At 36.8% G+C, this 26,726-nt stretch overlaps 1 protein-coding gene across 1 annotated transcript in view; it reads left to right on the top strand.

Annotated features, from left to right (window-relative positions):
• CALCR (calcitonin receptor) overlaps nucleotides 1-26,726 on the top strand; it is a 155,114-nt gene that overhangs the window by 108,256 nt on the left and 20,132 nt on the right. The window contains exons 5-7 of the mRNA XM_019443328.2: nucleotides 693-805; nucleotides 3,668-3,759; nucleotides 11,035-11,161. Coding sequence (XP_019298873.1) covers nucleotides 693-805; nucleotides 3,668-3,759; nucleotides 11,035-11,161 — 332 coding nt within the window. The remainder of the gene's footprint in view (nucleotides 1-692; nucleotides 806-3,667; nucleotides 3,760-11,034; nucleotides 11,162-26,726) is intronic.

Here is a 26,726-nt window from a genome sequence, read left to right as displayed (position 1 = left end):
ATCAGCAAATTTCACTATCACCTGAGAGATGGTTAAAGAAATAAATAGCGAAGGCTAAATCTATACACCCCTAGTATGCCCTCTGTGGGATAAAGAGATGATTTAAATGAAATATTTTTGAGAAGCACAAAAATTATTTCTTGATACACCTCTTAGTTTTGGACTTCTTTGTTCTCTTGGATTTAACTGTATGAAATTGCCAATATTTGACCATCTGACTCACAAAAACTGTGGTTTCATACAGTCAACCTAATAAATAAATATTGCATATAAATGAAGATGTGGTCTTGCTCTTCTCATATAGTTTCTATCTAAAATCAGAAATGTAATGTGGTTTTAAAAAAATATGAGGTACAGTATAGGTAGCACTTTTTAGTGCAACCGACCGGACATTAAATCCTAGCTGACCCACTATCCAGTGACTTTTCAAACTCTATAACCTCTCTCACTCTCTGCTTCCTGTTTACAAAATGGAGATATAGCAACATCCGTTTTACATGGCTTCGCTGATGATAAAATGAGACAACGCATGCTAAAACATTGTGCACAATACATCTTCATGATGGTCTCCATTGACCTATATTCACATTCAAGTTATATAAAGTGATTAACACTGTGGCATGGCTTTTAAGCTTTATTTTTCCTTCTTGGTAGTTTGAGATAATAATGTAATAATTGTGTTTCCTTAACAGAAAAGGTTACAAAATACTGTGATGAGAAAGGGGTTTGGTATAAACATCCTGAGAACAATCGAACCTGGTCCAACTATACTATGTGTAATGCTTTCACTCCTGAGAAACTGAAGGTAGGTTCTATTTCAAATTTCTGTATTGGGTGAGAATGCCATTATTTTTACACAGAAATATATGCATCACTATGAAACACCTGCTACCAAGAAGCCAACCTATTTTATAGAAGGAAATCAGATAATGGCCTGTAAGTTTCTAGGGACTCTATGAAGTAGTATTAGAAAAAAATGACATTCTACTTCTTGTTTTGGCACCTGGTGTCAAAGAGTTCCATGAGCATATAGAATCAGGCCATTTATAATGAGGCAAATAGTGTCCATGGGAAAGATGATGGGATTCCCCATTCAGACATTAGGCAGCATTTCCAGGGACTCTCTAAGATGTCTCTTCTGTGAGAAAAATTCCAAAATTAGAGATTTTTCCTCAAGCCACAAAGTGACAGTTTCCCCTCTTCCCTGCCCCCAAGATGCCAGTTAGAGTTTTACTATCAGGGCTTGAAGGAACCCTTAGAATGGGGCTGCCCATCAGCCTGTAGATACAGGTGTGGCAGTTTAGGTTATTTTCAGTGGAAGTACTTTTGTCTTACTGCCTGTTAAATATTTTTAGTATCATCTCTGCTTGGATACATTTAAGCCAATGGGAAAAACCCAGATACTTACTCTCCAAATGCATGAGAAATCTGAAAAAAAAAAAAATCACTAAACCCACAATCAGCCTCCTCTTTCCCACTGAGCTGGGAGAAACAGTCAGTGTTTAACCACACAGCAGTAGAAACCTTTTGTTTCCTTCAAAGATAGGCCTGCATGCTAAATAATTACTGAGTTGGAAGCTAAAAGCTCATCAGTGCTTCTGTTTGCTACAGTGAAGATTTAGGAGTATAGAAAATTTTCCTTTTATTAAAAACAAAACAACAGCAAAAAACAAACAAGATGAACAGGTAGCCTTGAGACCAGTTGACTAGAGACCAGAAGGACATCTTGTCACAGGCGTAGGCTGGGGGTACCAACGCTGGTTACCGCTTTACAAATTGCATAGTCACCTCTGAGAATTAGATGCATGTCTACATCCTAATGGAGAGCTATTTACGTAATAAGGTCTGACTGAGATGACATGTCACCAAGTAAGGAATACCTGAATGAGTGTTAATTATGATTTTACATGAAAAAACTGTAATCCTGTTAACTCAATTGTTATAAGGAGTACATATCCAAGTAAGTAGTTCTTCAGGCTGCCATATTTGACCTTCTCATTCTAACCACATCTGAGATAGAAAGAAAGGATTTTAAGAGTAAATGTTCCCCTCTGGGCACCTAACATAATGATTGAAATTCTTTGAACAAATCTTCCATCTATATACAGGCAAAAAAATTTTTTTTTGTTTTGAAGAAAGAATCTTAGCATTTATTAAAAAAAAAAAAAAGCACTTCTCAGTCTTAAGAATGACACCAAGAATGGCAACTAAATTATGAGCTGTTGGTTTAAGCTTACACATTTAGACAACTTTATTTCAAAAGAATAAATATTTTTTAAAGTAGTCTGGAGGCAACTGAAAGAAAATCAATTATATAAAATTTTCTTAGAAATAAAAATATACAGAGATAAAAATAAAATAGTGACAGAGGATGGGTCATGAGCATATATCTAAATTAAAAACAGTACTTTCAATGACAAGGGGATTCTACATGGTGAACTATTTAAAAGGAAGAACTCTTAGAAAATGCCACTCCTGGTTTTGTCTAGTGGTAAAGTGAACAAAATAGCCAGAAAATGAATTGGTGGGAGAAAAGACAGCAGCTGAGTATCTGTTTTTTTGCAAAGATTCCTAAATACTTCCTAAGAAGGGGCTTATAGGCTATTTTGAAGTCTTTATCATAAGTTCTAGATATAAACCAACGACTCCAACCTTAATTATCATTTCTGCAAAGATAAAAAGCATTCTGTTAGGAGAGTAGTATCAATGAAAATGGCAAATAATATGCAAATACCCGGTCAAGTGGTGAACAGCCACAATTCAGGAGATGTTGATTAGTTCATTTTGAAATTCAAACTCCTAGAAAAGCAATATTTGCTTCTGTTCAGCAATAATGCATTTAACCAAACAAAGGACTCTGCATGCTTTGAGAGCCTGTTAGTGGAATCAGTACTTCAATATCAGGCTCTTCACGAGTAAAGTGACAAGAATCAAATGCAGAAGGGTCATGATTTGTACATAAATGCCACATTCTACCAGGAATTAAAAAACTTCACAGAAATTATCCAACTTATTTATACTGCATTTGTATTGTGTGTTCTATTGATTACTAAGTGGTGTCAGCGTTTGCTTTATGTTTATGTGGTTTGAACTGATATTATTAGGTGAATAGAAATTACAAATTGTTTTATCTCTCTGACTTGAGCTCTGGACCTATATGATATTACACCCATTTTCTTGTGGTTAGTGTTTACCTAGATCATCATCTCCCCATCCTTTTATGTCCAGTATTTCTGTATCCCAGTATTTAATTATGTTTCTTATAAGTAGTATGTAATTATTTTAAAAATCATTTAGTTTGACCAAATTATTTTACAGATAAAAACTACTGAGATCTAGAGGGGTGAAGTGGCTGACTTATGAGAGTCACACAAAGACTTAATCTCTGAGTAAAGAACAGCTCTGATGAATCCAGTCTTACATTCTTCCCACCACATCATGCAAATTCTAGTATAACTGATAATCTTATATCATTTAACTTGTTAACCCCAAATATTATAATTCAATATAATTTCTCTGAAATATGTTATAATTTTAGATTTTTTTAAAGGAGAACAATTGTTGAATTACACTTATATTAAAAATAGAAACTATTTTCCCTCCTCTATTATCATTTATCTGCCTGTTTATTTTTATAACTGTTTCATCGTTGTTGCTCTTGTTGCAGAGCGCATATGTCCTGTACTACTTGGCTATTGTGGGTCATTCTTTGTCGATTTTCACCTTGGTGATTTCGCTGGGGATTTTCGTGTTTTTCAAGTAAGTACCCTCATAGCATCTGCTTTTTATTTTCTTATTTAAGGTACTGAAATAAATGGTTAACTCTGCAAGAGTTGGGGGAAGGGTGATCTTCTGCAAATCACAAGAGAAATGCACCACCAAGAGTCATGAAGTAGCAAGGAAAATAAAATTAATTAAAACAATTTTTAATCCTATCTCTGAGAAAAATAAGGTGGAATCGTATAATTCTCAAAGGCAATATGCCTTTCCCAAAATGAAACAGTCCTGTGAGCCCATAGGTATCCTGTTAACATGTTAAAGGCTCCACTTACCATCGCTAAGGTTGCAGGAAGTATTGAGGAGAGGCTCTTCTTCCTTCTTTTACCCCCATCCTAAAATATGGAGGTCATGGCCAGAAGTTCAAATGCACCTTGCCTAATTATGAGCTGTATCACAAGTGGATTTGGCCGGTGGAGAAGTGTGGCTACTGAGGCCATGATAGTGTTTAGTCAGAGAAGGAAGGTAAGGCTCCCTTCTGGCCTTGACTCACTCATCCAAGACCAAGGAGAATCTCTGGAAGAAGAGTCAAGTGTCAGTATTTTGCCCTTGCAAACCTGGCATCATCCACCACAGTTATCTCCTAAGACACTGTGAGGAGTAAAATCCCAATGAGGTTTCTATTCCAAGGCTGTGTCTATGTACTTGATTGCATTATATATGACAAAACATTGGTATAACTACTGATTTTGTATTAATGGAGAATTTGAAACTTTAAATCTGTTTTTTTCAGGAATGACTTCATAATGCACGTGAGATAGTAACGTAAGTTAAAGTCAGTTCTAGAAACATCCTAAATTTAGTGTAGTTCCTTTAAATCAAAGGCAGGAGGCGCTACGTTACCCTTTCATGAGAATTCTAATTTCTACATTACAGGGCTGTCTCCTTCAACTAATACTTTTTTTAGTTGCAGTGGTATTATATAAATGGTAAAGAAAAGCTCCTTCATAGGCTCAGACTACAAATAATCCTCCACACTTTACAGATGTGATTATGTAACTAAATATACAGTGATTCATATATAGTATAACAGAATCTTAATTTGATTTTTTGTTAAAATATTATCATGATAATACTAAAGAAGCCTAACCCAAGGGGGGGAATCACCTGTAAACACACCCTTAACACAACTACTATTATTTTTTTCCTTGATCCTTTTTAATCTTTGCCTTTATCTTATACCATTATCATATTATGTCTATATCTTATATAGTCAAGATTCTTATTCTGACAAAGGAACGTAATTGAATAGCAATTTTTTGTTAACTGCATAATAATAATTAAATAACAATAAATAAATAATAAATTAAATAAACAGAATGAGCTCTTTCCATATATGGTTTAACAGGAGAAAGATATAAACAAAGCAATAAGACATAAGGGATCAATTACTAGAATTAGAATAGACGAGTATTTTCAATTATAATGATCAGAATACAACAGAGTAAACACACAGCATGATTAATCTTGGAATGTCTATTCATTTTTCAACTGCACTTGACCACGGTGAATAAATACATCATCATGGCTCCCATACAACTTTGATTAAAAAGTCTGTAACTAAAAGTCTCACCTTTAAAATTTTTAATGTAACCATAAAAAAATTGAAAGAAAAAGCCCCCAAGTTTGTAATGGTGAAACTAATAAGTGTATTCAGGAGTTTAAAGATAAAAAATGTCCAGGGAACATTTCTCCAGTCACTTAAATAAGTGATAGGATGTGAGAGCCAAATCAGCAAAGAAAATAGCAGTATTCTTTCAACACTCATTGCTGTATTAAGCCACTGAAGATGGGTGTTTAAAAGTACAGCACATAAGTAAAGTAAAATATTTCTCAACTCCAGTTAGACCCAGAACACAATTAATCTGGCTGAACCCATGAGAGAATTTGGGGGCAGATTGACTAGAAAGCACCTAATATTGTCCTACTATCTCTCAGTTCCAAAAGCCTACCAAACAGCAACTTTAATCTTGGGAGGAAAACCAGCTCTTATGGATTTATAATCTGAGTGTGATAATGGGGAGACATAAACCGAAATAGCTTGTTCTCCAAAGCACATACAACAAGAGACAAATAGGATATGAAAAACACACATGCTGAGATATCAAATATTCAGATCTAAAAGCAGTCACACATGATTTTTATACTTGTTCTTAATTTTGTCTTAAACCTGCTCAAACTAAAAATATCCAGGGCATTTGTGTTTTTTCTTAAAATTAAAGTATGTTTCTGAATCTTCAGATTTTTTTCTTTACATTTGCATTTCATAAATATTAAAAGAAGGTAATTCTGATCTATCATTGGATTTTATCTTTTAATTAGCAACATTTTCCCCAAATTGTTCTCAATGTTCAACATCACCCTTAAGGTCTCTACTTCATATTACAGTGGAAGCTTCTATGATTTATGAGTTTAAGATGCATCATCTGTGTAAACCTGAGCAAAAAAAAAAAAAAATCATAATTCCCTTGCTTAATTCCACATTCCCAGGGTTGAGTTATTTTGCAAAATCCAAACAATCAATTTCATAAAAATTTCATGAAACCAAAATGAGAAGTTACACCCAGCCCCACTTTTCAGACCTAATGCCCCATTCATAATCATCCCATTGAAACTCACTCTCAACTCATCAAATGTGCCTTATAGGATCTATAAAAAGGAATAACCCTGCAGGTGTCCTCCTCAAACCAGCAGGCTAAGAAAGCCTGCAGAGGAATTTAATGTCACTAAATACACGGGAGGCTGTGGAACTGCCAATACGTAGCTGCTAAAAATCTGGGAAACTACTCATATATACTCATTTTCTTTGCAGGAAAAATAGTTAGGAGCAACAGTATGGAGAGGGATTAAATAGAAACATCAAATTTATTCAGCAAGACTCCTCACTACTACATGCCAATAGTAAATGTCAACAAGAGAGTTAAGATGAAGATACCCCGAGGGGAGACAGGCTTGAGAAAGCCACATAAGTGGACATTTATTTGTGTGCATTTCCTGACCATTTTAAGCAAGTTTGCAATAAAATTCACTTATCCCATCAGTTCCAGTTAGAATTATCAATTGACATTTCTGTGGAAGAATCCTAAATTACTAAATATCTAACTCTTTTTTCTCAGGAAAGCACAGTAATAGAACATTCATTATCATCCATTTTAACTGCTTGATACTCATGCCTTACTTACTGTTAAATTTTGAATATTAATTACTCTTGCCTGAAAGTTAATAGAGATATATGTTGGAAGATGGGGGGGGGGTCTTTATTGCATTACATTGTCTACATTACATTACATTGGCCATATCAGCACAAAAGGAGGTTTTCCACTGGGACCTTCCAGAAGCAATACTGATTCCTCTCTACTCATCAGCATTCACTATTATTCTGTCACATCTAGATAGTGGATGGATAGATAACACTTTATCTTCTATAGCATCCACTATAATACATCTCCAGCTGCCTTCCTATTGCTCCAAAGAAACCACTAAATCAATGGCACCAAAGATAACCTCCTTTCTCCCAACCCACCCTTGACACAACAGGACACAAAAGATAACTGCCAGTCATATCTTGGTAAACTGTTCACTCATAGAATAGTGGTAGTAGGAAAAGAAGCAAGAATTATGATCAAAAGGGAGTTCCTTAAGGATAAAGATTTTGTGCTAAATCCAAAGGTATAAAGTCTCTTGTCAGAGGGGAAAGATATAAAGAGTATTGGGTTTCAAATTCTTCTAGGAGTTTTAATGCAGTCCATTCCATGATTCCCTCCCCTTCTCCTCACTTGTCTGGTCTATTGTGAACAAAATATGATAGCCAGGTAAAGAAAAATTTAGCATTACACTGAAAGATATGACTCCTTGTACTAATCACAACAGTTATTCCAATGCACATTTTCTCATGCATCAGTAAATTCAAAACAACTTTTACTTTTTTCATTGCTTGCGTCTTTCCTCATTTACTTTGAATGTGACTATAATTACACTGTCTTATAAAGGACTGAACACTGCTCTTCCTTATCCTCTGATATCAGACTGTTTTATGCAATATGCAAAACTCAAGGCAAATATAAATGCTTTCTCATATGACTACAAGCTCCCCAAGAGCACACACATACATACATAGGGTCCCAATTATTTGAAACAAATAGTGTGGCAGATTTACCCCAAGTAAGCTAAAACCATGAAAATAACATCTAGCTTTAGTCTTAAAGTATGACATCTTGAGATTCATACCTAGGTAAATCATTATCTCTTCCTCACATTTGAGTGACACTTTGGGCCAAGACAGATGTCAATTATGTTCTCTTATCCTCCTGCTATTAGAGAATCTATAGTACTTAGGGTTCCTTGTCTTGCAAAGAGTAAGCAATGTTCTGTCTATCTAAATAACTGTTTCTTTTAATCAAGAGGAACGAAGTATAGCTAACATCAGGGTTGTGCTATTTTCTACTTAAGACCTTTCAGATCTGACAGATCATGTTCATTCAAGCAACAAGATATTTGCATTGAGAACAATTGAGCGCATAATTACTCATGTTAAGTTCAGTTACCCTCTTTAGCATCCTATACCTCTCCTTCAGAGCAGTAATCATAATAAGAGTAAATAAACAGTTATTTAGCATATAAGGTCTCTGAAGGCAGAGGCTGTTTTGTTCATCCATATATCCCTAGTATCTACCAAAGGTCTGAACCATATGGTAATGTGTGTTGGATTTTTAAATGGGTACACAGTGATATGTGTTAGATTACTGAAGGAATTTTAATAAATTTAAAGTAACTCTAACTTGCTTCAAAAAGCTGAGTTTAAATGTTGTCAAGTAAGTGTAATAAAATTTTTTTAAACTCAATAAGCAGAAATTATATTGAAACTTTAAGACACAAACTCTTATTATATACTAGTCATATTCTTCCTTTGGAGTCTAATAGTTTATCCAGCTTTAAACCTTCATTTTCTCATTATATAATTAACACCGTACCACATACAGGTTTTAGCTACTGTTGAACAACAGCATAATGTCCAATATTAGGTAGTTAATACCTATAGTAAGAACTTGGCAAATGTTCAGTATGATTCAAAGTATAAGATATTACACAATCTAGCACTTAATGTAATTCTCTGATATAATGGAAAACTACTGGCCACTGCTTGAAGAAGGAAATTGCTCTTATGTAAAGATTTTTAATTAAAAAACATGAGTATCAAGCCTACAAGGTGTCAAACACTGTTCTAGGTGCACAAAACAAATCCTTTAGCACTCTCACTCTAGTGAAAGAAACGGAGAAAATAACAGGCAATCAACAAATATATGATATGTCAGAAGGTGGTCTTAAGAGAAAAAAATAATAAAGTAAGGATAAAAGGGCCAGGGAGTAATAAGCTAGAAGTAGAAGAAGTCGATTTTTGGTTTACACAGAAGATTGAGCATTAACCAGTCCTTTAAACTAATGTTGTATATCAGCAGATTATTGAACTCTACCCGATCAGAAGAAAACCAGGCATGAGAACAGCGGCACTGTGTGATGCATTTATCCATACTCTTTAGTTCTGGATAATGCCAAGTGTCGTTGGTTTAAGGCAGGCAGAATCCAGTAATGAGGCCACAGATATTTGCCCCCCAGTGAGAAGAATTATGAAATGCTATTATGACTATATGGAAAATGGCAGGTCACAGGTTTAATGTACCAGTTGCAATATTGAAGAGTTTATGCAGTATAAATGGGTATGATGTTTCCCATAAGTAATTTTTTCTTTTTAAAGCCTTAAATTTGCAACCTACTTTTATAGTACTATTATAGAGCAAGTTATGTTTGGTTTATTTAACAGAGTTTTCTGCTGTCAAATAAAGTAGTACAGGGGTGTGTTTGTGTGTGTGTGTGTGTGTGTGTGTGTGTGTGCACATGCGTGTGTTTAAGTTCTTCTCTAAACCCTTCCTGGATATAAAGTTCTGCATTCTATCCCTGCTCAGCAAGTTGAAAAATTTAAGATATCCTGTGTTAACTACTTACTAATGGTTGTGCTTCCTGAATGTTGAAAGATGTAGTTACAATAATCAAAATATGTTTTAACAGATGCCCTTATTACTTAAATCGACTTTTTACAACAGGTAATTGCATTTTCTTTTGATTCGAAATTTAGGAAAGCATTGTTAAAGTAAAGCCAGACCATTCTCATATTCCATCTTTCCCCAGAATTTCCTTTTCAAAATTCCTGGAATCCTAACTTTATTCCATGAATTAGGAATAATTACTATGATCAGTCATTGGCATCATTAATTGAATGTTTTAGATTTTCACATTATGCTAAATGTTTTTTGACTGGATCAGTTATGGTAAATGCAAGATTTTTATTCCTCTTGGATAATCATTCCAATTTTGTTACAGCCATCCTGCAGGACTCTCTCCATTTGCATCAAAAAGCGGAATAGGATATCCAAACTAATGTTTATTTATGTGATCTTCACACAAATACGTATGTACAAGCTTATGAAATGGAGGAGAAAGGAATGAAAATTCCAACAAATTCTTTAGTGTCCAAAAGGTGGGAAATGGCTATGCCAACAAGCAGTGGCACGTGGATGGGTTTCATCAGATCCAAACCACAATATGCCTTATAATGAGATCAAATTTGAGCCTATGTAGAATTCTGTGCCTGTGTCTGAGCTCCACCATCAGGAGGATGTGGAAAGGGAGAACCACAGAGTTGATTCCAGTTGGAATATGAGAAATACGAAGACGTTGGAAAAAATAGCAAAAGAGAAGAATGACGGAGACTTAATAAAGTCTGTGTCTGTGATGGGTCAAGGACACAGATTCAGTACTTTGTCAAGGGCAGCCTTGGTTCTGACTTCATGCTCTGTTATCCCATTTGCCACACAATTTCTGCCTGGTTACATCAATGAATATTCGACTTTTCATCTGAAGCACACTCCAAACCCTAATGGTTTCTCTTGTAAGAGTCCTTCTCTTAATTAATTTCATGACATTTGGTATAATTAAAAGTGATTTTATCACTCACTCTTTCAGTTATTGTATGAAGTCACCCTGAGGACTGAAAACTATGAGCTACCGTGACTAGAAAACTGTTCTTAAAAATCAGGCAGAAAAGTAGTAATGAGTCTTAAAGATGGGACCAGCCTCACTTATTTCTATATGTCTCTCGTCTATTGCTAAAGGAAATAATACAAATATTACCAAAAAAAATTTTTTCCAGGTATGTCAATATTTTTGGCACCGGTTAATGCTTTCTGTTACTTTTTCCTCCAGGAACCTTGGCTGCCAAAGGGTAACTCTGCACAAGAACATGTTTCTGACTTATATTCTGAATTCTATGATTATCATCATCCACCTGGTTGAAGTAGTACCCAACGGAGAGCTTGTGAGAAGGGACCCGGTAAACACTGCATGATTTGCTTTTGATTTGTTCTTAAGGATGTAGTACACATGAAGAGTGAACATGGTGCTATTGTGTTTAACTGAAGCAACTGTTTACATGTGTGATCATATTTACTTTTACAGTTGAGTTTCGCATCAACCATGACATATCACTTCTATATAGTTATTGGAAGTAATTGCTATATGCAGTAGTAAAGGGCTGGGAATAATTCAGTCATAACCAAACAAGAATTATACAACAAATCTTGAGTTTTTACTATGAATTAAAAATTCATTCACATCTGTGGGAAGTTTACTGAGCACATCTTGTGAACATGGGCAATTTGAGGTGTACTAAGGCAATGCCCCAGTGTGTCACTAATGGGTTACAGGTGTCCTTAAAAGTAATTCCCCTTAGCATCCTGACACCAGGCTGGGCTTGCGCCAGTCAATTTAGCTATGGGTTGCTATGCATTTACTCTAGTAACCCACATAAATACTGTCATATTCTATGTCTGCATAACGTGAAAAGGGTTTAAATACCCCTAACTCACTCACTCTCAGCTCCCAATCTCTGCCGCCGATCCCTATTAACAGAGCTCAGCCGTAAACCAGAAGGCAAGGAGGCCAGGATGGAGTTGTACAGATGTGTTTCTCTGGGCCCAGGGCAGTGGGAGCAGGGTGGAGAGTGCATTTGAGAGCATGAACAGAAGCTATTCAGCCCACAGTAAATGACGAAGGGATATTTTTATTTTTGTTTCTCTGCTTAACTGTGTTATGCAAGCATCTGTAGATAGCCTCATCTTTCAAAAGTGGCATTTGACAGTTCTGCCAACCCAAAGACAAAAATGCGTGAAATCTGCCCAGAGCATGCATCCTGTGTGACAGTGGCATGGCATGGGAAAGCAGCTTAATTTGGCTTCTAATGAATCCACAGTGTTAATAATTTTTGCAGTGCGAATATATCCAGAAAGGTATGATGGTCCATCTCTTAAGATCATGGCATCTGTTATCTGAGAGTCTTATCTTACCTACAGAATGTGACCCAATGGGTTCATCTTGATGAGTTTACTTTTTGAATGTCAACTGATTTTAATAAACATAATTTCATTTCCTTTAGTCTTCCCAAGACCCCAGGAAAGTGTGGATATTATTCTCATTATTAACTGAATAAATTGAGGCTCAGTGAAGGGACGTGTCCTCTGTACTGTGGTTAGTTAGAGATGGGATTCAAACCCAGACCTGTGTCACACAAATCCCATCCTCTCTCCTATATACCACATGGAGCTCTTGATTAATTTCCTTAAGAAGATGTGTTCTTAAAGAAATAGTCTCAGCCATTCCCAAGTGGTAATTGCCCATAATTGGGCATGTATACTATGTTTCATTAGGGAAGCTGACACCTACTAAAATGTAAAAGCAATTAACTAAGCATCTCTCATCAGAAAAGGCTCAAATTTTTGGTTTCCCATACAACATTAAGTGTGGAAATCCTGACAAATTACAGTCTGTATGGAGTAGGCCTGGAAATGGCACTTTAGTCACTAAATAATCATGGGAGCAACACTCAGTCACGTTATGAAGTATTGTAAATTCTTGAGTAACCTCTGTCCCATCTCTCTTGTGAGGGTTTCATACCCCTGTATCATTCCACCATCCCTCTCTCTGGCTCCTAGGGTGTAGGGGGCTTCTCATCCATTGTGAAATCATACTAAACCTATTATCTTCCTGAAATAGTCTAAATTCAGGATTTTTCTGGATTCACTATTGAATTACAGAAGCCATTTAACCTTATCCATCAACAAGAAAAATAAAAACTGCCCTGCTTACTTCCAAGAACTTGTCCTGGAGTCCCAAAAGTAGCACAAAGCTTTAATTTTTTAAGCTTTATTTTCTTCATTTCAAGAGTGGGGGGTGGGGGGTGGAGAGAGAGCACACATGCGCACATGAGCATGGAAGGGACAGAAAGAGAGGGAGAGAATCCCAAGCAGTCTCCATGCTGTCAGCACAGAGCCAAACACAGGGCTTGATCCCATGAACTGTGAGATGATGACCTGAACCTAAATCAAGAGTCAGATGCTCAATTGACTGATCCACCAAGATGCCCCGAAGCAGAAAACTTTTAAAAATTCCCAAAGGCACAGTATTGCAAATGATCGCTCACACAGTTGCTGCTAACTCTTGCCCTATAACTGACTTCCTAGGTCTCTGCACTTGGCTTCCCTGGTCCATTTATTAGTCTATTCATGGCTCTTAACAGTGGATGTTTTCACTTTCATAGGCTACTTTAGGGGCACACATGTCTATCTGCTCTGCCAGTTACCATGCATAGGCTGCCTCCTAGCCAACAAGTCAGCCCAGCTCTGCCTTGCAGCTTCTCTCTTGCCTAGAAACCTATAATAAAGCCTATAAGCAGATGTTTAGGGACCCAGTTCAACAGCTCATCTCCTGGGAGAATGTGTGAGCATAGGAGAGCCAGAGAAATTAACAGGAAGCTTTCTTCTGGTATGGAGGAGTGAGGGTGGCTCTGTTGCACACATTAGGCAATCTCAAAATGACATAAGTTTGAAAAATGGAAAGAAGTTTATCTTTATGACATGACTAGCACCTGGTTCTGCCAATCAATATATTGTTAACCTAACAGACTTGTTATTTTTAGCTATGCAAGAATAAACTTCCTAGGGAAAAATTGTAAAATCTTGAAAGGCAGAATTTAATCCAATCAATCAAGTGTTGTCGATCACCCAAAACTCGAATTTTAGTCTTCAAGCTGAACTACATTCATAGAATTGGGGGAAGATGGCTATTTATGACGTCTTCTTCACAATGCCTACGAATAGACTAAGCCTCATATGGAAACAGCCATTGCTGTTGTATTGCAACCAAACATGTGGGGTTCAGTCCTTTGTTTACCTATTTCCAAGTGTTTGTGGGGTTTCTTAACGGAGAACACAGGAGCAAAAAGTCTGGGTGAAAAAGAAGCCTCCTCTCCTCTGAGGTTAGACAAAATGAGAATAAGCCACCAATAACAAGCCACTGACAGTGGGAAACAGGGAACGTCATAATGTGTGAACACAATGTGCCCTCTTTCACATTTCCAAAAGTCTGTTTCTTCCATAAAACAAAATTTGGAAATTCATGACTTTTACCAAATATATATAAATAGTGTAGACTAAACACAAATGACTACAACAACAAAAATTAATTCATGTTTGTAAATTGTGAAGCATACACTTGCCCCCCCACCAAAAACTAGGTCATTTGGTTTTAGTACGTTTTCTGTTTGAAAATAGTCATTGTTTTTCAGTGAGATCTTGTTAAATCTTTTCTCCAACTCTCTGTATGCAAAACTTGGGGCTGCTCTGTCTAAGCAAAGTTCAAGAAAGGGCAAGAAACAACCTTCAAGTAGACATGTCTTCTATGTTATTTATTCATCCTTGAAACTGCTTATTTAGTATTTCCAAGAGAGACAACAGTCTTGAAATCTGTGCTGTACCTCACCTTGAAAACACATATTCCGTCATTAATGCACTCAGAGAAGCCCAATTTCTTAAGTATCGTTTCCCATCCAAAGACAATGAAATTGAATTGCAGTTGAAGCTATAAATTCTGGAATTGAGAAGGGAGAAATTTTCCCTATTGTGATATATTTACATTTACAGGGGATAAACAAGAACTAGGAGAAGTTTGACTAGGAAAGTCCCATCTTTCCTAAGAGTAAAGTTCTTCACTGCTTAAAAAGGCAGAAAAAATAGCATCCAAACACCGAGAATCAGGTCATCAATATATTAGTAAGTCACATGCAAAATTGTATATTTAAATGTTACTTTAAATGAATCATTTGAAATATTGCATTTTTCTTGAAAGAGTGACATTCCAGAAAACACTAGATTATGGTTCTCCATAGCCAAGAAGACTGGAGATAATAAAAGCCCAAGAATAGACCCCCCCAAAAAAAATTTTTAAAAGCACAAGAAATTTTTGAAAAAAAGAAGTCATTGGACATTGTCAATTACATATATCTATTGAAATTACAACTAACATAAAAAAATAACCACAGTCATAAATTAAAGTATATTTGCCAGCATTCCATTTATCTGTGATTCAGGTGTATGTCTCCTTTAAAAAAACAACAACAACAAAATATGTAATTTTTAAACCCACTTTTTCTCTTAAGCAAACTAAAAGCAGAGTTGTAGATTATTTTTTCATTCTGACCCAATTCTCAGGTCACCGAATCAGCAGTTAAGAGGCAAAAAGATTTTCCTTCCCAGTGCCCAAGGGAATATATTAAAAAGAAAGTTATTTCTTGTAAAAGGAGGCTGCATCATCCCAAATGCTGTTGCACTACTTCTAGAAGAGTTTATTTCGTTGGGGGGCAAAAGCAAACAATGTTCTCACTCCTCAGTAGGGAATCCCTACGGACTTGCAGCCCCTTTCCCATCAAAGTAGCTAGTTTCTTTCCTTGGAATTTTTTTGGTTAGGCAGATTCTCTCCTGTAAAACCAAGGGTGAGAATTTCATTCCTTGACATTCTTTTTTTAAAAGTTAAACTCAAAATAACTCATGGCACAAATAAGGGCTGAATAGAGCCTCAGTTTATTGAGTGATGTGAAAATTGCCCATTGTCATTTGTGTCATTTGAGTATTTCATTTCCATAATACCTAAAATTTCATTTTCTTGTTCCATCTGCTTATTTGATGATCTTCATGTAGAGTCAGGAGGCAGAATTAAAAGCATTGTTCTTACTGCATCTAAAGGAAGCTGGCAGCATACTTGTCATTTTCTAGGAAGAAATGTCTCTCTGAACTTTTTATCTGGGTCTGAAAGGGACAATACAGGGAGATTAGTTTTTACTGGGAATCTGGGCATTTTGCACTTCAAAAGCCAAAATAATCGAGACACATTTTCTATAGCCTCTTATATAAGCAAAGTCTGAAAAACAAAGTGGATTTCTTCTAATTCTAATTTGTTCAGGACAGTTGAGCCACCAGACTATGTCAGAACTTCATCATAGTCACAGAAAGATAGGTTTGGAATGATTGCTGAGATCTAAGGCACCAGAGACAGCTGAAAGCCAGGGTGGAAACTAGAACCCTCCTACCCAGCCCAGAGGAGACTGGTGCAAGGGAGGGCATCTCCATGTGAGAGAGGTGACAGGGACAGCAGAGTTTTTGAGATGAGAGGTCAATGCAGGTAAAACTAGATTGGAATTATCCAGTTTAGTAGCCTGTGGAAGAAATTAGATTGGGAATGAAAAAGTATGATGGATTTGAGGGATGATGCAGAGAGCATGTTGCCAAGATGTGGTAATGAAATGAAATATCCTACTCTGGTCATTTATGCCATTTTGTTTTACTTACACATCAAATCAATAAATGATATTTTAACCAAGATTATATGGTTTCCCATATGGGTTTGAAGCATTTACTACTAAAATGGCTATAAACATCAACCCAACCTCCAGTTTCTCTCATCTGGCCAATCTGGGTGGTTCCTCTGCACAGGAAATCAGTGACTTACAAATGGTACCTTGTGATGTGGTTTGTGTAGCAAGGCTTCATGTCAACATTTACAGCTAGTTTCCCCTGCTTTGAGAAGGTTATCATGCATTTTATGCAGAACTGCTTATAGATTTTATTCTCAAAAGCTTTTAGTTGAGATAGAACCACTCTGTTGGTTGTATGAAGGAGTTTGTACATTGAACCAACCCTGTTGGTTCATCGCTAGAATCGCTGTGCTTAGCTGGATTGCTCCAAATTGGTCTTGCTGATCTTAGAGGATCTCAAATCCTGTAGTTCTTCTACTTACTTAGAGATTATTCTGTAATGTTGAGCAATTTACTGAAACCCACTTTCCTAATGTGTAAAGTGGAGATAATGATAGCACCTTCCTCATAGAGTTGTGAGGGTTAAATGAACTGATACACTTAAAATGCTCAAAACCAGGCTGGCACATAACAACTGTCAAATGTTATCTATTATTACTTATATTATAGTTGTTACCACAGCCATGAGGCCTTAAGTACTTGTCATTTTCTAACTGTGCACCTAGTTTCATTTCTGTGTTATATAGCATAGGAGATTGGAAACACAGAGCATTTGTAAATTTTGCTTAAATCCAAAAGGACTAAGTGTAAAAGCCAAATGCAAAAAATACTTAGAGGTTAGTAAGTCAGAAATAACCAAAAGAGCGGTGGTCTGAGAAAATAAAACTAACTCAGTCATGGCTTGAGAACTTCTAGTGAAGAGTGACATAATATCCTCATTATATCATATAGAGAAAGACCCTTGAGCGTAGCAAGCTGTTAATTTGTTTTCCTTCGTCACATTCCTAACAGGCTTTTTTTTTTTTTCCATCATGTGTGTATCCTGCTTTTCTGTTTACTATGGCTTTGTTTTCTGAATACTTCCAGAGCACTTCCTTTGCCAATGTGTGGGTCATCTTCCAATGTACTTATCTTAGATGGGACTTTTATCTCCAGTGCTTTTTCCCCCCTAAACACACTGAATCATGACTATAGTTCCACAGATTCAAGCTCATTTTCTCTGAAGCTTTATCAGAAATCAGCTCAGAATTGCATGACAGACTCGCATTTAATTGAAAATGTTACATCCTGAAATTCCTCTGCAGAAAGATTGTGGTACTTCCTTACAAAGTTATTTAATGCTGACTTTCTGACTGGGGGATTCTTCTCCTTCATTCAGCTAGCTTTAAAGACTGTACAAGTTGACAGTTTTCAAGTTGATATGAGTGCCTTTTTGCTCCTCCATTTATCAACTGCACTGGCATCTTGACAAAAAGTACTGTAATTTCTCCTCATGAGGTTTTAGTATACATGTGACTCAAAGTCGGGACTTCTCCCACCGCATTGTGAGTCTCCTGGAACATAGATAATTAGGATTATCGGCACTGGAAGGCCAGCAAGTAACTAAAACAGGAGTCAGATACTGAGGAAATTACATCTATACCCTAAATCCACTCAAAGAGGGGCCCATGGAAAAACAGCATCAGGATCCCCAGATACTTGATAGAAATGCAGAATCTCAGGTCCTATGTTAGACCCTCGGAATCATAATCTCTATTAGTAGGGCCCAACAACATGCGTTTTAACAACCCCTCCCAGTGCTTTTTGATGCATGCTAAAATTTGAGAAAATCACCCCCATAGGAAGATCACCACTGTATACTCTTTTGTTATTACATTTGAACTGAACCTATTTTGGAGGGGTACACTATAAGAGGCTTTCAGGAACTCATACCCATACCTTTTCGACTTCAATATCAAGGAGTAGATTAGAGGGAATTTTCAAGCTTGTAAGATATATGAAGGGATAAAGAGGAAAAATTAAGCAATATTCCTTTTCTAGTTCTCCATGTATCAAAATCACCCTCTCACTTCAAGAGAAGAGAGCTGGGAAAATTACCAGCTTAAACGAATGTCAGTCTTATTTGATCCATCCTCCCTGGTAGACAAACAAAACTTTGCCCACAAATTCACAGCACTGTTCACTCCAGTTCCAAATAATTCAGGGAAGATCAGGGAGATGAGCCTCCATTTCCCAAAAGTTTGTGCCCACACAAGACAGAATGATCTACAAGAGGCAGAACAAGCCAGAGATGCAGTGCCGGCTGGTGCCCTGTTGACGTACATATATATGTTGGCCAGCTCTTCCTGGAACATTCAGAGAAGAACAGAAATGTGATTTCTAGAAACCTATCAGACTCCAACAAAATTAACTAGAAGATCAGAGTCCTTTTTGTTTTGACTTTTAGATGTGGTTAGCCTATTTCTCTCCTACAAAGATTTTCTTCTCTGCATTTTTACTCATCACTCCTTCCCATCTCCTACTTCTTCTGGATGGTTTCACCCCAGTTTTCATCTGTGAACAGTTCTGGTTGTCTGTGTGGAAGTGGCTAGAACACAGACAAAGTTCTAATCCAGGGAGCCATTCACAGGAGACTGCATTGCCCCTACAGGTCTGACTCCTGTCTCCCAAGGAAGCCCCACATTGACTCTGAAAGTATAAAATCCCTCTTTCAATGGCCCTGGGCCCAATATGACATGTTTCCCTGGAGAAACCAGAAGCAGACCTTTCCAGTATTTCCTGATCCACACATCCAAACACACCCTCAAATGACACAAAACATTTCTTTGGAGTAGGTCTATTGCAGCTACACAAAAAGTTCTACGGAGAAGTTGCCCTGAAAAAAGTAATCAAAAATCACCCTCATGGGAAGATACTGAGACCTTGACTATTTAGAAATATCATTTAGAAATAAAAATACCTGGGTCTCCTGAGTGACTCAGTCGGTTAAGCGTCCAACTTCAGCTCAGGTCCTGATGTCGCAATATGTGAGTTTGAGTCCCACGTTGGGCTCTGTGCTGTTAGCATGGAGCCTGCTTTGGATCCTCTGTCCTTCTCTCTCTGCCCTTCCCCTACTCTCATTCTCTCCTTCCCTCTCTCCCTCCCTCCCTCTCTCTCTCTCTCTTTCTCTCTCTTTCTCTCTCTCTCTCAAAAATAAAAATAAATAAATAAACATTTTTTAAAAAAAAGAAATGAAAACACCTCAGAAAAGAAAATTTGCACTCCTGTGATAGAGCAAAGTAAATGCTAGTTTGAAAAGCAGACATATTATAGGCAGGAAAAACCTCAGGTAAAAACAAGAAGGTGAAAATCTTCACTGAAACCTGAAATTTGAAGACATGAGGGGTCAGGCCAGATGTAAGCTACCTTTAAAATAAATAATTTATATCACATTCTAGAGACACATTCTCATTTCTCCCTCTAAATTTTGCACATTTGGAATGCAATTCCATGGTTGATAGGTTGGGGAAACAGAAGACATGTCTAATAGCACAAAATAATCAGTCACCTAATAAAGAAATTGATTTAAAGAATACGAAGTTTTACTTAGAGATTTACAAATTATTCTCCTTAAAATGAAAGCCTAAAGAGAGAAGCAGTATAGTGGAGTTGTATCATAGTAGGGGTGTTGGGTATTAACATTAGCCTATTAAAATAAAATTCGCAAATCATCAAATTATGCTCCAAAAACCCTTAATTCATCTGTCAAGTACAACATACGTTCCTGTACAGAAATGCTTATGCACATGAAAGTTTGAGGACACTTTGGGTTGTTTTTCTGGTCGTCTTTCTCTGCTGGGAACTCATTCCTTGCTTAAAAATAGCTTCCAGAATGATAAGGGACCACTTACAAAAGGGAGACAATGGCAGTGATAAATAACATCACTAATTTTCCGCTAAGCCTTTTTGGAAACTTTATAGCACTGATATTGCTTTAGAAGGAAAGAAGAGCAATAGGAAAGATGAAAAAGTAAGTCCTTGACTCTAAAAATGTAAAATAATTTACCTTTCTTTGATTATATACCAAAACATTCACATATCTCATTCTCCCATAATATGTCTCAACACACAATCCACAACTTCAAATGATTAAGTAAGGGAAATAAAATGCTTCTCGACATCCCTCATCTCATCAGATCCAATATCTCCCATTTTGTTTTGGTCCTATAACTGGGTAAAATAATGTTTACAATGAATGAGAAATAAACACATACCTCCAATCATATCACAGAGAATGGGAACATTTGTAAATTTTTTCACATAAAACTAAAAGCTAATTATGAAAACCCTTCTTCAATAATAATACTTTAAAACTATCCTGAAATCAGGGGTCCCTGGGTGGTTCAGTTGGTTGAGCATCCAACTTTGGCTCAGGTCATGATCTCACTGTTGGTGAGTTTGAGCCTCGTGTCGGGCTCTGTGCTAACAGCTCAGAGCCTGGAGTCTGCTTCAGATGCTGTGTCTCCCTCTCTCTCTCTGCTCCTCCCCTACTTGCGCTCTGTCTCTCAAAACATAAATAAACGTCAAAAAAATTTTTTTAAAAATTTTGTAATGCTTTATTTTTTGAGAGAGAGAGTGAGACAGAGTGTGAGTGGGGGAGGGCCAGAGAGAGGGAGACACAGAATCCAAAGCAGGCTCCAGGCTCTGAGCCATCAGCACAGAGCCCGATGCGGGGCTTGAACCCACGAACCATTAGATCATGACCTGAGCTGAAGTCGGACGCTTAACAGACTGAGCCACTCAGGCGCCCTCCCAAATTTTTTTTAATAATAAAAAAATAAAAATAATAAAACTATCCTGAAATCAAAATTCTTTCTCAAAGTTGGGGGTAGACTGATGAAGTGCCCATAAAGTAGGACCTTTTTCAATCATTTGAGAGCATGTTTTCTCTTGATTTTGTGTTTTCTAAAGAAATGCTGTTTGGAATGGTGGGGTGGGGAGAAAAGACTGAGTATATTTGACTCAGACAAAAGCCTGTTTTCTTTTAATTGAAATGATAAGGGAAGCAGCAAAAGACATACTTTTAAATAGGTCTCATAGAAAGATGGCCATTGTAGAAAAATGTTTCAATTGCATCCATAAATAGTACTTCAATGGAGAGCATCCCTCTTAATGTCACATGCAACTCAATTTAGCTGATAAATAAGTCTTGCATTTCTCCCTTATGAGAAAAACAAGTGACTATGGATTTTAATAAGCTCAAAGGCCTTGAAAAGTTCTGGATGATTTACATGTAGTGTAGATAATTGAAAATTGTGAACCATTGTTAAAGAGTAACAAGCAGGTATATTACCAAAACTAAACTACCGCGTTTATAGGTGACTATATTTTTAAATACATTATCGAAACATTATCTCAAGACTGGGAACATATTAAGATAAACTGCAAATCGTGATGAAAGGTAGCGTTTTCAGAAAGAATTTTTGTGCCCAGTTTGAAGATCTCTGTTGTACCAGGGCTAATGGGTATAAATGACAGGGAATAGTTGACCTTGGGGATGCTACCTTCTAAAAATCCCAAAACTTTGAAGAACATCACAGGTTCAGGAGGGCACCCCACACCCCGCCAGGGATCCCACCCAGCATTGTAAGTTTTCTATTGGTATCAATAGCCTGACCCCTGCAGACATTTGCAAGAACCATAGGTCTGTTAGGAAAAAAGGACCCTGGAATTTATTTGTTAAATCTTGATTAAGCAGCTCTTGTTTGGGCACTTGAGAAATAAATTAGGAATTAAAATACTTTCAGATGAACAACATTATAAACACTACCCAAAGCCATATTCATTTACATTTAATTAGCACCTACTGCTCACCTACTGTATAAGTATCACTGGGTTTAAATCCTGTGGGTAGAGATAGAAAAAACAGCAGAGACAAAAAGATGATCAGGCAGACACATATTTAACAGTAATTACATGTTTACTCAATATGTAATCTAAATGACCACTGAGTAAAATTTAATAAAAGATTAACCTGGTAAATTTAACCAATATAGGCCACAAATCCTTCTTATTCAGGGTTTGTTTTTTTTTAATGTCTTTTCCTTCAAGCAAATTATCTAGAGATTGCTTATCGATTCCTCTTCCCTGGCTCAAGTAAATATAACTTTGCACCCTTCCTTCTGTGCTAAAATGAACTGATGAGAAAACATTTTTAGAAGCTTCAGGGAAATATAAATAATCATGCTTAATCACTCAAAATCACTCTGAACCTACTGCAAAACTTTATTTCTACTTTAAAACACGACTTAGGAATAAACTTGCCAACTTCGACTTGATAGAGTTAATATAGAAGCTGAACCTATTCACCTGATATTCCATTTTATCAATGAAAGAGAGAAATTGCAAGTATTTTTTTTTGTAAAAGAGGAGAGTTTTTGGTCACATATAAAATGTATTATGAGAATGAAGTATGCGTTGGCTTGGCCCTTGCCAAAGGTTTCCAGTGGACAAATCTTACCTTTGGCAGCCCTTCCCTGGCCCTTCAAGACACTAAGTTTCTTGGAAGTAGGATCTATGTTTGACAGCTGTAATCTTCCAGCCTAATGCCTTCCTCCAGCACAAGAGTAATAAGCATTTGTTATGCCACATTCCAAATCTGCACCTCCTAGTATCCTCCACCCTCCTTCCCTTTCATTTCTTCAATTCTTCTACTCTAAATTTTCTATGAATGATAGGATTAAAATGTGCAATCCTTTCCAGAGGTGTGACATTTTAATAAGGAAAACAATCGTAAGCTAAAGAAATGAAATTATGTGGCATTTCAGACATCATGAAGATGGTGGAATAAGTTCTCAGAGGCAAGATGATATTCCCTAGCTCCCTTTTAGACCTGGTAACATACCCATAGGGCAAATGGTATCAGGAATGGTTCGTGGTAGATTTTTCTTTCTTTTTTTTTTTTATATTGTTTATTTTTTTTATTTATTTTTTTTGTTTATTTTTTTTTTAATATATGAAATTTACTGTCAAATTGGTTTCCATACAACACCCAGTGCTCATCCCAAAAGGTTCCCTCCTCAATACCCATCACCCACCCTACCCTCCCTCCCACCCTGCCCTCCCTCCCACCCCCCATCAACCCTCAGTTTGTTCTCAGTTTTTAACAGTCTCTTATGCTTTGGCTCTCTCCCACTCTAACCTCTTTTTTTTTTTTTTTTTTTCCCTTCCCCTCCCCCATGGGTTTCTGTTATGTTTCTCAGGATCCACACAAGAGTGAAACCATATGGTATCTGTCTTTCTCTGTATGGCTTATTTCACTTAGCATCACACTCTCCAGTTCCATCCATGTTGCTACAAAAGGCCATATTTCATTTTTTCTCATTGCCACGTAGTATTCCATTGTGTATATAAACCACAATTTCTTTATCCATTCATCAGTTGATGGACATTTAGGCTCTTTCCATAATTTGGCTATTGTTGAGAGTGCCGCTATAAACATTGGGGTACAGGTGCCCCTATGCATCAGTACTCCTGTATCCCCTGGATAAATTCCTAGCAGTGCTATTGCTGGGTCATAGGGTAGGTCTATTTTTAATTTTCTGAGGAACCTCCACACTGCTTTCCAGAGCGGCTGCACCAATTTGCATTCCCACCAACAGTGCAAGAGGGTTCCTGTTTCTCCACATCCTCTCCAGCATCTATAGTCTCCTGATTTCTTCATTCGTGGTAGATTTTTCAATGGCTTAAAGGTAGGATATAGGTTGTGACCCACTGTTGCTTACATTGCTTCCATGGAGCAATAGCTGATTTCCTTTCTACTTCTCAACCCAAAGCCCTTCCCCTGTCCCAGCACAATAGAACATCTCAAAAACACTGACTACCTGTTGTAAGGTTGGTCTTTTCTAAAACAACAACAAAAAATTCCAAAGCAGTTTTCATATGGAGGCATTCTTTCCCCCGTTGAATGGTTCTTAAACACACTGACACACAATATTTCCCAGGCTGTACATATGGGAAGAATTTTCTTAAGTGTGTTGAAAGATAAAATTGGAGGAGCGCGTGAGTGGCTCAGTGGGTTAAGCCTCTGATTCTTGGTTTCGGCTCAGGTCATGATCTCTCTGCTCATGGGACAGAGCCCTGCGGTCAGCCTCTGCACTGACAGCATGGAGCCTACTTGGGATTCTCTTTCTTTCTTTCTCTCTCTCTCTCTCTCTCTCTCTCTCTCAGAATAAATAAACATAAAAAAAGAAAGATACAATTGGAATAAAATCCACAATTGAGTATCTTCTATAGGATTTTGAGGCTGACTTAATTTATTAGACTAAAGAAAATTTCTGCTCTGCAATTCCAATTCCATTTTTAATCACAGTACTATAAAATATCTTCATGCTATTTGATGGGAAACATAGATTTGTCTGATGAGTATACCCAATTAAGAAAACTGTAGGATCTGTTCCCTTGATAGTGACATTATTGCTCAACAAATTTTATGTTCTATTGAATTATGAGCAGATAATGACACTAAATGGTGATAACGGTTTATCTGAAGCCAAAGCAGATACTATTGCTTTTATTTCTTAGAATGCATATCATTCACAGTGGAATTATCTCTTTGTAGTCCATATTAATGAAGAAAATAAAATAGAAAATAATTCACAAATTCCACACATTTCTGGCTTGGAACATTTGTTGTATTACTTGGGAGTGATCTAGTTATATTTGAATATAGATTATGTCTTGCAGTTTTGGAAATCATTACTCTAACCAAAATTATAGTATTGTGACCACAGCCTGGAAAAATAGCCAAAAAGCTATTTAGCTTATTTGAGCTCAGAGTGAATCTTTTAATACCTCATTCTGCTAAGCAGAAAACTATCCCAGAATGATGTGAAGCACTAACCCTCAGCAGAAGCCCTGTCTGTCTGTTGAATACCTGGTTCACCCCATCCTTGAGGGAAAGGTTATGATCAAGTCAGAGATAATACGACTACACTTTATTCATCTTGATATTCACAGAGTTAGTATAGTTCCTGGCTCATATTAGGTGCTCTGTAAATGTTTGTGGAATGCAACAGAATGACCTTGAATATCTCAGGCACATGATTCTTCAGTAGGAACTTACATTAGAAACTCCTAAAATATTTTGAAAATACAGAAGGGAGATGAGGTCTGGTTATGCATATTTTGTAAGTGTCCCCCAGGTGATACAGATAAACAACCCTAGTTATGAACCACTGACCTAAGTGGTAACCAATTTTATAAAATTTTAATAATCAACTTCATCATCTAGATATATCCAATCATGTCCATGATAAGTTGGGGGGGGGGAAATAATAGACTGGTCATTTTCAGAATTTTTGTGAACTTTTGAGCCATTTGCCCTCCAAAGAATATCTTACCCTGAACCCAAATATAATTGATCCTCATTATTGACAGATCCATATTTGCAAATTTGTCTACTTGCTAAAATTTATTTATAAGTCCAAAATCCATATTCTCAGTGCTTCCATGGCCATTTACAGATATGCACGAAGTAGCAAAAAAACACTGAGTCACTTGACGTACACATTCCCAGCTGAGGTTGAACAAGGCAACACTCTGTCTTCTTATTTCATCTCTCATAGCATAAATGTCCTTTTCATGGTCTATTTAAATGCCATGTTTTTCACACTTTGTTGCTTTTGTTGGGTGATTTCACTGCTTAAAATAGCCCCCAAGCATAGTGCCAAAGTGTTGTCATGTTCCTAAGTACAAGTTGGCTGTGATACACCTTACAGAAAAAATAGGTATGCTAGATGAGTTTCCCTCAGGCAGAAGTTATAGTGCTGTTGGTCATAAGTTCAATGTTAACAAATCAAGAATATATATTAAATAAGGTGTCTTTAAACAGAAACATATAAAACAAAGTTAGATATTGATTGGCTGATTAAAATATTTTGACCAGAGGCTTATAGGAACCTAACCCTGTGTTTCCCCTAGGAGCAATGGCTCAGCATTTGCTAAATCAGTTTTTGCAGCAATTTTATAGAACATAACTAACTGTGAGTAATGAGAATTGACTGTATGTAAAACCTGAAGCCAAAGCTGCTGTGGATGACACAGAACCACATCTTTGCACAGGGCTGTCATATTCATTCTCTTCCTCTCCCTTCCTCCACAAGTGGTGGCTGGCAAAACATCTCCACTGGAATTCTTGACCCAGAAGGTATAGGGCTTTTAAATAAGAGTAGTGAGAGTCAACTGAATTTCTTATTTCAAATATATGTTTGAGTCT

The sequence above is a fragment of the Panthera pardus genome, unplaced genomic scaffold (genome assembly GCF_024362965.1).
Source record: "Panthera pardus isolate Hobbes unplaced genomic scaffold, ASM2436296v1 HiC_scaffold_8, whole genome shotgun sequence".
Classification (NCBI taxonomy): domain Eukaryota; kingdom Metazoa; phylum Chordata; class Mammalia; order Carnivora; family Felidae; genus Panthera; species Panthera pardus.
The sequence above is the reverse complement of the archived record's forward strand: the minus strand, read 5'-3'. Positions and strand labels throughout refer to the sequence as shown.